Below are 12,282 nucleotides of genomic sequence, written 5' to 3'. Positions count from 1 at the left end.
GATTGGTCGTTTGACAAAAGTTGGTCCTACTGGGAGAAATGTGGGAAGCTATGATACTTTGAAGTGCTTTTATTGCTCAACACCTCCCATGTGCTTGGTGATGTGCTTCCCCTCTGAACAAATAGGGAAGAAAGTAACACGAGCAATTCTATACACTGGCTCTGATATGCACCTTGTTGCATCAGGAATCACAAGAATGGCTCTAGATGAGGTCAAGGTCAAAAAGAGATGGTACAATAAGATTTTTTGGGTAGACCGAAAGCCATGCAACATAAATTGGCTAAAGAGATTCTTGTTGAGTCAGCCATCTTTGGAGATGGGACAGCCAACATTTGCTGTCCAACATTGGGCACCCTTGCACTCCTCCAACAGCTTTTCTTCCCGCCATCACCTTCACTCGTGCAGACTGACAATAGTAACCTTTTCAGCAGCCTTTTTTTTTTCCAAGCGAACGTTGCTTTTTTGTTTTTTCCCAAGTGAGGGTGTGTGTGGTTGGGCAACGTATTTTTTTGAGTACCCCAGTAATGGGCTGCGATTGGGGCGCCGTGTGTAAAAAAGCCTAACTTAAGCTGAGTTGAAACTTGAAGCTAGCACTTGTGTCTGCTGCAGCGTGCTGTGTAACAAGCTTGAGCCGGCTACTGCCGCGCCATCTCCTCGTCCTGACTCCCAGCCTGCCCGCAGCCCTCCTCCCACTGCCCAGTGCCCAACCTCTGTAGGTTACAGGTATGAGCTGCAGCCTGCGCTTGAGAGAGAGAGATCATGCGTTGTGAGTGTGCGTGTGTGTGAGAAGAGAGAGAGAGAGAGAGAGAGAGAGAGAGAGTCAGTAATGTCTATGTCTGTAAGCTGCAGCATCAATGCCGAAGAAGCAGTACCTACGTGTGAAAGATCTAAGGACAAAACAAAAGCTGAGCATTTCAGAAAATGTATTCACTTGCAAAGTCAGAAGGCAAAGTCTCATCTGCTTCGCCAAAGGTCGGCAGACATCTGACATGGTCTTTTGGTGTCCGACTGTGAGTCCTGGTCCATTGGAGGAGTTCCTCAACGTGATAGAAGAAGGCGCTCTCATTGGTATCGATGACATGAACCTTCCTGCCTATGCGGATGCACTAACAATGTTGAAAGAAGAGTATGAACGTCTAGTGGAATCTAGAATGAAGATGGCAGAAAGCCTGCTAGAGGAAGAAAAGCCAGGAGTATCAACTTCAAGAGCAGGTGCTTTGTTTGTGAAGTGCTTTAATTTGTAGTATTGAGCTTAGTTTAAGAATTAAGGTGTTGTAAAATTCTCTTATTTTTGCTTGTTTAGGAGTTAGGTGAATGTTTGGTTTTTAGTAAAGAGTTTTTGGTTAAGTATGGTAGTCTGAACCATGTCATGATGAATAGCCCCCTCCTAACCCCCCTCCCCCCCAACACACACACATGGATTGTGGTGATGACCTTGGAGTTGGACATGCGAGTAAAGCCGACTAGATAGATCCCCCACTTCAGATGTGGTTGAAATGGAAGCCCAAATGCTTCGTGTTACATGCACCACCTCTTGACGCGCAGGTTACTGTCACCAGCAAGGTGCATGTTAGTGCACACCACAGTACCTAGAAACCTGCTTGCATTTAGGCCACTTTTTAAAGTTGCCCTATGCCGTCTGCGAGAGTCTCTAGGTCTCTAGACGAGCCACATAGGCATCCATTCAGAATCTTAGAATCATGAAATTTCATGTAGAAAATAAGGGGTTTTGATACTTTATAGGTTTGGGGTCAATTTCTCACCAAAAGCACTCATTTTTGGTGAGTTATTGATTTTCCAGTTTTTGATTTTTGATCTTGCTCGATCTAGAACTCAAAAACCAAACCTGTATAAAGAACCCTTTGTTTTTCGGACTCACAAGTCAAGAACTCAGGGGGTGATAGAATTGCTTAAGAGGCAGTTAGCAGCAACAAGCCTTGCCGTACCCGTCGAGCAGATGAAGAGTAACATTGTGGGAAGATGAAGGGTCATCATCAAGTAGCTTGCACTGTTACAACATTCTCTTTGCTTTCAGTTTACTATGCGTACACCCTCAAGTCAGCAAGATTGTGTCATCGAGGGAAGACGAAGGGTCATCATCAAGTAGCTTGCACCGTTACCAACATTCTCTTTGCTTTCAGTTTACTATGCGCACACCCTCAAGTGAGCATGATTGTGTTCTTCAGTTACGCTTCTCTATCTGTGGTGGATAGAGTAGTTTCATCGGCTGTGTGTTACACTTTGCATGCAGTTACAGTTTGAACGGACTCTTACAGCTCTTACTTTTGAGATGACCGGCTTGTATAGTTGAAATCAGCCTCAATAACTTGAACGGGTGGTGGGGGATCAAGAACACTTCAAAAAATGAGAAGAACACGTTAAATAACTTCACGAACACTTGCACATGGGAGCTAGCATGCTTCTGCATTAGAGATACTAGCCTCAAACCTTGGTGCCCCTTTCGGTATTACTTTATATTTATGGCATGCTTACTGTACAACATGAGGTTTCATGCGAGATTTGATGTGCTACAATGAGGGTCTCACCCTCCTTTTATTCTTTTTGGCTAAAAGCGTATTGCTAGCACTCAAAAATAAAATTGTTCTAAAAATAAAGCACTATTTGACGTCTCACATCTGAATAGCTGAAGAGAGAAATTACCTCCAAAGTGAGAGAAATGAAATGAAATGTTATATTAACGTCTAGAATGACCTATGAGACCAAGATAATACAAAATAGATGGTCAGATTATACAACTCTCCTTTTGCCAGCGTATCTATCACTGGCCGACCGGACCAGTGCTTGGGCTGCTAGTCTTTTGGACACTTAGCTCATGATTGGCCTCACCCTACTCGACGCCCCAGATAGCAGGCTCAGGCACAGCATCCGCGTCGCACTTCGCAGCAGCAGCAGCCGCGACCCCTTAGTAGCCGTGTGCTACCCACCCCCCGGAGACAGGGGGCTGGCGCACAGTTGATCGTCGTCATCATTTTAGGGCACCAGTCACTCGGGATGCCCCACCCTCTTCTAGTGCTCAGAGATAGTAGCAGCAGGTTGCCCCTTCACTTTTCATTGTGTCAGAGGAGGGTTCTCAGGAGGACCTTTGCCTTTCCTTGGTTCCTGCTTCACCGCAGGAGGTGCACGTTTCGGCTCCTCCTCTGGGACCTCCTATACCTCCTCCTTTTGCTGGGTTTGGTGCGATGGATACAGAATTTCCAGTACTTCCTTCTTCGCCCTCTCGGGCCTTGGTGCTCTTGCCAGCCCCGAGATAGGCACCCCCTGTGGGGAAGGAGGTTTCATAGTTATTTATGGACAGTGCACCTATATCATGGCGTTTTTGATTTGGCAGGTGTTAGTGCGGATGACTCTGGCCCTCTTGAGATCCGAGCATACTGCTCTCGTCATCAGACCCTGCTTGCTCCATAGCGTGAGAGGATTCCTTTCCTCTCTTTCCTCCTACCTTTCACTGGGCAGCAGGAGGACTAGTCAGAGGATTCGGCCCTTTCTTTCACATGCACTCAGATTTTGCAGCGTCTCACTGGGCACCTGCACTTGTAGCTGATATCTCACTCTTCCAGATCACCCACTGCATTGGTAGGGCGAAATGAGAGAATGGTCTTTGTAGATATGTCTTACCAGTGCTCTTCTGTTTTGCAGACTCCTGGTCCCCTCCCTCGAAAACTCTTCAGTGGTCAGTGAAGAGAATCTGCAAGGCCCTCAGATGCTCTCAACCATATGTGTAGAGATGGTTTAGCTTGACACTTGATTTTAGACCTGGGGGAGACATCTTTCTGCTTCCTCCAGACTCAGGGAGGTTTGATCAGCTAGTTTCTCGGCCAGAGGCCAAGCGCCAGCGGCCCAACGCAGTTAGATGTATGCTCATTGTGGGTTACTAGATGTATGCTCATTGTGGGTTGCCAATGATGTATGCTTGCTGTGGTCTTTACTGTTATGATGGACTTGCATATTGTCACTTGAAACACCAATGGGTTACATAGCTCTCGCCAGTGTGGTGCGAGGAAACTTCTTTTGAGACAGGATTTGCACAGATATGTGGCTGGTGAGGTGGATGTTTTATTTGTGCAGGAGCACAAACTCTGGCAGACACACAATCCTGTGGGAAGATTCTCCCAGGCAACTCGAACACTTTTTGGGAGCCTGCCACGGGAGTGATGTCTTGCAGTGGAGGTGTTGCTTCTTGGTGGGTCCGCGCTGGATCTCGTGTTAGGGACCACGGGACATTGATTACTGGTAGATGCATATGGGTTTCGATGCAGATTGGTGATCAGTTGATTGGTTTATTATGTGTTTATGCGCCTACGGATGCTCGTCTGAGAGCAGATTTCTGGCATGAGATTGTGGATGTATTGCCACCTGTGGACTCTTGGATAGTGGGAGGGGATTTCAATAACCTTAAATCTCCCTCTGACTATCGTGCTAACACTCCTCATTTGTTTGAGATTGCTACAGTTGAGATTGATGCTTGGGACAGGTTCCTGTTTGCTTTGAGACTTTCAGATGCGTGCCATGAGCAGTCTTTTTTCTGCACACAGAGGGTACCTTCGATTTTCATGGGGTTTTCGTAGACAAGCCGGTCGGCTATTGGAGAGATTGGATCGCTTCTACATTGGTGCATGGGCATCTAGGATTGGTGGTTCTATGATGATATGGCCAGGCACTGTGCTTTCAAATCATGCTCCTGTCTCTATCCGCATTGTAGCTCAGAGGCCGGATGCTCCTCACTGGGGTTGCAGGATTCCAGATGTGGTTTTGTCTTCTAACACTTTGCATACCCAACTGGAGGACATCTGACGTATTTCTCCTGAGGTCCCCCCCTTAGATTACGCACATTTTATTTTGGATTGCCTTGCTGTCTCTAGTGAGACGTGTCGTCATCATGCGATTGCGCGGAGACGTTTCTTGACTGCCAGTGAGCAGGGCCTCCATATTTGCCTTGCCTCTATTCATCGGCTATAGGAGCAGCACTCACAGGATTCCTATCTTGCTCAGGAGGAGAGTGAGGCTAGGGTAGAGCTCTCTCTAGTTTTGGAAAGAAGGGCTGAGTTCACTTATCATGCTTCGGTCTCTCAGTGGATTACCAAAGCTGATACTATGAACAAGGACTTCTTTGCCACCTTTCAAGAGCGCCCCTCTGGTTCTTGCTTGAGAGCCATCAGGCACTCGGATGGGGTATTGTACTCACAGCCGGATGCAGTTTTAGCCTTGGCACCTGATTATTTTGAGACTCTTTTTTGAGATTGCTGATGCTAGAGATGAGGTCTGGTCTCATGTGCCTATGGTAGTCACCCCAGACATGTCTGCTTCCCTTATGCGTCCGTTCATGGATATAGAGCTTCGGGCTGCAGTCGGCTCCTTGGATGCCTCCTCTTGCCTAGGAGATAATGGTCTCACCCGGCAGTTTTTTCTAGAGTACTGGGAGTTGCTGCACCGACCCTTGCTCCTTGGTTTACAGCAAATGTTTGATACTGGTAGCATGCCCCCATCCTATGACATCTGGATTGATTGCACTTATCCCCAAAGGGGGGGACCCTACTTTGCTACGATAGTGGAGACCTATTACTTTGCTTTCCTCCTCCTACAAGCTTATGGCTCATTTGATTTCGGCTCGGTTGAAGCCTTTTATGCCTTTACTCATTCATGGATCTCCGACAGCTTTCATACAGGACATGTGCATACTTGATAATGTGTTTACTTTTTAAGCTGCAGCCGAATGGGTCAAGTCTTCTTCTCAGCGTTTGGTAGTCCTCCTCGATTTTGAGAAGGCCTATGATAGAGTCGGCAGGGATTTCCTAGAGGGTACCCTCGCCAGATTGGGCTTTCCAGACGGATGGATTAGAGGCATCTCAAGTCTCTACCGCTCCGCGACCAGTGCGGTCACCATTGGAGGTTTTGTTAGTTGCCACTCCTCCTTGGGCAGATTGGTCAGACAGGGTTGCCCTCTTGCTCCTTCCTTGTTCTTATTCTTTGCAGAGCCCTGTCATCCTATTTGTGCACTCAGTCCACTCGCATTCCCGGCTTGCATCTGCCGATCGCTGCGGGGCAGCAGACTGAGCTACTGGATTTAGAGTAGGCAGATGACACTCTTTTGATCACGGAGTTCTCTGAGGATACGCGTGATAGAGTACGAGGTATGATTGACAGGTTCTGTGTTGCTAGCGGCGGTCGTGTCAACTGGAATAAATCATCGGGTATTCTTGTTGGCACAGACAACAGATGGATTCATCATGGTTGCAGCCTGGTGAATCATGCAGATATTTGGGATTTCAGATTGGCCTGGATGTGAGTCCGCCCAGCAGTTCTTCCCGGTACTTGATTCCATCCGCAAGAAGCTCACTCATTGGCCAGCTTATCATTTATCTCTGGCTAGATGGGCTCTTGTGGTGAATCAGGTACATTGCCTCGTGTTGGATGCTGCACCCTGGTGTGATCTCTAGGCTCAGGTGCTTGGTGCGTAACTATTTCTAGACTGGATCTGATGGTTCCCATGACACTAGAGCTCGGGTTGCTCGGCACACATGCATTTTGCCTCGGTCGCAGGGAGGTTTGGGTATCATTGATCCTGATATACAGAGTAGAGCTCTTATTTATCATTCGGGGAATGTTCTGTGGGAACGAGCCTTGGAAATCTTTTCTTCGCCATGCAGTTTTGCACTCGACCCCCGCTAGGGGAGGTGACTGGGCTCCTTATAGATTCATTTTGAGTGATGCAGCTCTCACGATCTTACTTCTTGCGTTTCATTCTCGGGTCTGGCATGCTCCGCGCAAGTGCATTATTCATCGGCACTCGGTCCTTACAGAGGAGATTGAGCGTCAGCCTCTCATCTGGAATCCCAGGGTTCTAGATGTAGAGGGTCGACAGTTGGGCTTACGTAATCACATAGATTGGGCAGCTTGGGCCAGGGGCCCTGCGGCATCTTTACAGTCTTGGCTGGCCGCTCGATGCCTTGATACAAATTTGATAGCCACCACTTACTCTATTGGCAAGGGTGTTGTTTCTCATATGCAGGAGATTGATACTGCTATCCCACAGCATTGGATTGAGGCAGATCCTCAGATGGAGAGTCAAATCTTTTTTGGCAAGGTGGTGGGCTTTTTCGAGACGACAGACTCTCTGCCATCCTAGGCCCGTCATGGTGATATTCTCTTTGCGGTTCTTCATGATTTCAGATTATTGCATTCAGATTCTGCCTCCCCTTTGACCTTTGCGATTGGCATCGCATCCACGTTGTTGGTTCCAAAGGCAAGGTACAAAGAGTTGATCCACAGATTGAGCTGGACGAGATTGTTCTTTGGACATTGTGGATTTGGGAGGGGCGTCCATTGTCTGGGTTGTCTTGGGATCCTGGAGAGTGGTTATGGCCAGCTGTTCTTTCATCAGACCCTGTAGTTTCCTTTTTGGAGTACTCAGTACCGATTGGCAGAGCTATATTTCTCACACATGACTACAGGCAGCTATTAGAATGCGCTCATGGCTGCATTTTGGCCTTTCCCATGCATTCACATGTAAGTTCTGAGTCAATGTGCTCATGCTGGGTTGGCTATTGGGACCTGGTCAGCACAGATGGGTCATGCTTCTTCTTGTTTACGTTGCATCGCTCACTTGCCAGAGTCACACAGACACTGCTTTTGGACTTGTGCTCAGGTGCAGCCGATCTGGAGATCTATTTGCCTACTCTCTCGTGTGGGTGTTTGTTAGGGCTATGTCACGTGGGGTGCAGTCTCCTAGCTTCTGCAGTTCTCTGGCCCACACCTTTTCTTCGAGGGGGAGCCTACATACCCCGTTTATTTACTGGCCCTTGCGACTTATTATGGGAGTTCACTTTCCATGATTCCCGTATTAGTTCGCGATGTTGCTGACCAGAGTAGGGAGCCTATTGTTGCCACTATTGCTTTTATCACACTGTGGTGTATTTGGAAGGTTCGATGCATGCATGTTCTTAGTCACGAGCCTTCCTCTGCAGAGGACACCTTGCATATCATTTGGTCCGAGTTACTGCGCTCTCTCTGTAGTGAGTGGGATGCTTCACAGGGGGATTCTAGAGCTACACAACAGCGGAGATTTGATTTTCTTCATACTTGGGGGCGGTCTTCACTGTTCTTTCATTTTGACAGGGGCTTCATGGTATGGCACTATGCTGTGCCAGAGTGGCTGATTCTTCATGCATCACATCAGCCACCTTGATCTTTTGATTTTGTACTTTTCTCTTTGATTTGTTCTGCCCATAGTGCGAGGCCATTTGGCGGTCTATGGGATACAGTACGACATAATATAGCCTTGGATACTCCAAAAAAGAGAGAGAGAGAGAGAGAGAGAGACTTCAACAACATTGAGTCTCCCCAGGACTACCAGGCGGAGATTGCCCCTGTGTTGACATCTATTGCGCAGTTAGAGCAGGATGCTTGGGAGAGATTTTTGTTATGTATTCATTCTTTTGCACACCATCCCCGCTCCTTAGGCTTCTCATGGGGCTTGCGCCGTCAGCAGGGCCGCTTACTGGAGAGGTTGGATAGATTTTATATTGGAGATTGGGCATCTTTCTTGGGTGGCTCCATCTACATTTGCCCAGGCACCTCGATATCAGATCACAGTCCTTTATCTTTGGATATTACTTTTGCGCGCCCCCTTGCAGGGCCGCGGGGATCTAGGATTCCGGACAGATTGCTCTCAGATCCTGATTTATCTGATCGTATTTCTCAGATATGGAGTGCTGATCCTATAGCACATGACCCCCTGCACAGTACACACATGTTGAGTTTCTTGCCACCTGTATCACAGAGTCGAGTACATCTTGCAGGGAGACCACCTCCGCTTGTCGTCGTGCGGTGGCCCAGCGTGCGCGCTCCTTGGTTGCTCCTTTAGCTTCGGTCCAACGGCTATTACAGTCCCATCCGGGTGATGCACATTATGATGGTACCCATGCTGAGATTCTTGCAGAGATTCGGGAGATTCAGGAGAGACGATCTGAGTTCTCCAGTCACATGACAGCGGCTCGTTGGATAGCGCTTGGTGACCGGATGAATAAAGACTTCTTTTCTGCACACAGGGAGAGACCCTCTGGTACTACTCTCCGTGCTGTTCTGGACAACCAGGGACTTTTGCAGACACACCCAGACCGTGTTCTTGACATTGCCACTTCCTATTATGAGACTCTTTTCAGTGCTGATCCGGTCACAGCTGAGATTGAGGATGCCAGAGATACTCTGTGGTCTCATACGATACGCTCTTTCACTGCTGATATGGCCCGCACTCTTTCCTCGAGGTTTACAGTGCAGGAGCTACGAGAGGCAGTGAATGCTCTTGATCTCGTTTCCTGCCCGGGAGATGACGGTCTCACCAGACAGTTCTTCGTCACACATTGGGATGCTATCTCTGGGGTTCTGCTTCGCGGCCTACAGGAGATATATGATTCGGGTTCTATGCCACGTTCTCTTTGCTCAGGACTTATATCTCTTATACCTAAGGGAGGGGATACCACACTTTGCGTCAGTGGAGACCTATTACCCTCCTCCCGATGGTATATAAGATATTTGCGACTATGCTGGCAGCTCGGGTAAGACCTTTTCTTCCTGACATCATTCATGGATCTCAAACTGCCTTTATCCAGGATCGCAGCATCTTGGATAACATCTTTTGCTATCACCAGGCTGTTGAGTGGGCTCGCTCTACTAGCACTCCCCTTGCTTTGTTGTTTCTCGATTTTGAGAAAGCCTACGAGACAGGGTGGATTGGTCTTTTTTAGAGGGGACTCTTTTGCGCATGGGATTTCCGCAGCAGTGGATCACTGGAGTCTCTGCTCTTTACAGGTCAGCATCGAGTGCAGTCACTATTGGGGGTTTTGTTGGCAGATCTTTTGACATCTCTCGCTCAGTGAGACAGGGCTGCCCGCTGGCAGTTTATCTATACCTTTTTGTGGGCGAGGCGCTTTCGGACTTCATTCATGCACGTCAGAGAGATATACAGGGTGCACGATTTGGTTGATCAGGAGTATGCTGATGACACTCTATCGATGGTTCTTTATGCCTTTGCGACCCTTGATGCGACACGCTCAGTTTTGGATGTTTACTGCTTGGCCAGTGGTGCCCGCATCAACTGGCACAAATCATATGGTATGCTTGTTGGTTCAGATGATGCACCGACCTGGGGTTTGGCAGAGGGGTTTACTTGGCTGCAGCCAGGACAGTCTTGTCGTTATCTGGGTTTTTAGGTTGGATTGGATATTACGTCTCAGCAGCAGTTTGATCCGGTTCTGCAGTCACTTCGTCGGAAGCTATGCCATTGGTCAGCTTAGCATTTATCTCTTGCAGGACGGGCCCTTGTGGCCAACCAGGTCCTCCTGGCCTCTGTTTGGTACATTGCTTCTTGCTGGATGCTTAGTGCGGGTGTATTGCGACAGGTGCGACGCCTGATCCGCAACTTTCTATGGAGTGGTCAGGATGGCACTGTTAACACCAGAGCCAGAGTTAGTTGGGCGACGATTATCCTGCCCACGGCAGAAGGAGGCCTTGGTATTATTGATCCTGAGATGCAGTGTCGTGCTTTACTTACCAAGTTTATTGTCCGTGGTTTGTTCCCTGGAAATGAATCTTGGAAGATGTTGTTCAGATCAGTGTCGCACTCTGTGTCACCTCGCTTAGGTACTCGAGATGGTCACACTTGGTCTGTTGGCATTCGCTATATTTTTTCAGATGCGCCTTTGCAGACAGCTCACCTGTCTCCCTTTATGCGCTCTATTTTAGACATTTGGTCTTCTATGCGGCAGAGTTTGCGGAGGCGTCCTCCTGCTTCATTACCAGAGATTGAGCGTTAGCCTCTCATTTGGAGTCCCCATGTACTGGATGAAGAGGGTCGTCAGCTTGGACAGAGGACGCACATTGACTGGGCTTCCTGGGATCGTGGTCTTGCTGCTTCTATGTATGTATGGTCCCAGACACGTCAGCTCCCAGCGGATCTTATTGCGGAGGAGTTGTCCATTGGCAGGGGTGTTATCCCTCGTTTGGCCGAGATTGATGCAGGTATACCTGAGCTTTGGGACAGCGCTGTTTGTGGTTTACATGAGATGCCGGAACACATTGGCTGGTTATGTATGTTTGGTGATGAGGGCACTCCATCTCTTGTTTGGAGTTCACACTGTCACTATCCTATGCTGTTTATCCCTGTGGGTGTCCCGGACTGCTTTGGTCATGTCAGATTACAGTATCATGGTTTGGGATGCCTGGAGGAGTTGAGGCAGTATGATTAGACTCCCATTTGTGTGGTGGGGTCATACAGAAAAAGGCGGGAGGTGGATCTGTCTTTTCACATTGACATTGCCCCCAGCTGGCGATTATGGATTTGGGAGGGACGCCCCCTTTCGCAGTTGTATTGGGACCCTGGAGAGTGGGAGTGGCCAGCTGTAGACCCAGGGGCTCGTCATGCATCTTTCTTTGCATACTCTGTGCGCATGGGGAGACATTGCTTGCTTCGTCGTTCATTGCATAGACCGACTCGCTTAGGCACATGGCTGCATGCTGGTCTCTCTCATGCCTTTTTGACACAGTTTTGGACTTCCATATGGAGTTGGAGGATCTCCCGCAGGATCAATTTTTTCTTTTGGATGGCTGCTCATGCGGGTCTTGCAGTTTCTCTGACATTGCTCTCTTAAGATTTCTGCAGTAGAGAGAGTGACAAAGAGAGTGGCAGTGAGAGTGGTTTTCTGCTATCCTTGGCCCCTGGCATTTCCTCTCCGCAACTTTATTCAGGTTTCCCCAACTAGGATGGCGTCTACGCCGGTAGCGAGTTTCCACCAGGAGGCTCTCCCACCACCTCTTCGCCAGTTCGTGATCCCGGAAAAAGTGATGGATGGAGCGGACGCTTCGAGCCGAGTCCTCAGAGAGACAGCAATTGTGGGTCGCATTTCAGGCCGCGCAATCACCCGAGCTACTTTGCGTGATCACCTGCAGGCTGCTATGGGGACCCACCAGGGCCGGGTTGTGGAGGTTTCTTGCCTAGGCCGCGGGATTTTCATGGCCTTACTTTCTGACTCTGCTTCAGTGGCCGCTCTCTGTGCAATTGCTCCCATCTTAGCTGGTGGCCGGGCCTTGTACATCCTGCCCTGGTACCCTTCCTTGACTGAGGACGAGTTTGAGGCCCGACAGATTGCTCCTCGGTTCCCTCTCACACTCTCTCTGCCTTCCCTTCCTCGCCAGTTTGTGCAGGAGGACTTTGTGGTAGCTCTAGCATCTAACCTGGGGGCTGTTGTTCCTGGCTCCGTGCGCCTTTCC

The 12,282-nt window shown here is 48.8% G+C and overlaps 1 protein-coding gene across 3 annotated transcripts in view; it reads left to right on the top strand.

Annotated features, from left to right (window-relative positions):
* The first annotated feature begins 329 nt into the window (after positions 1 to 329).
* LOC147626486 (uncharacterized) overlaps positions 330 to 12,282 on the top strand; it is a 29,498-nt gene continuing 17,545 nt past the window's right edge. The window contains exons 1-3 of one of the 3 annotated variants that reach the window (XM_086816931.1): positions 330 to 415; positions 610 to 723; positions 850 to 1,212. In XM_086816931.1, the coding sequence (XP_086673057.1) occupies positions 855 to 1,212 (358 nt within the window). In that variant the 5' untranslated portion in view covers positions 330 to 415; positions 610 to 723; positions 850 to 854. Of the gene's footprint in view, positions 416 to 449; positions 724 to 843; positions 1,213 to 12,282 lie in introns of those variants that run through there. The other 2 variants (XM_086816932.1, XM_086816930.1) reach the window with 2 other exon arrangements.

Source organism: Cibotium barometz, chromosome 22 (genome assembly GCF_041138505.1).
Source record: "Cibotium barometz isolate CiBa-2024 chromosome 22, ASM4113850v1, whole genome shotgun sequence".
Lineage (NCBI taxonomy): Eukaryota > Viridiplantae > Streptophyta > Polypodiopsida > Cyatheales > Cibotiaceae > Cibotium > Cibotium barometz.
Note: the sequence above shows the minus strand (reverse complement) of the source record. Positions and strands in the feature narration are given on the sequence as shown.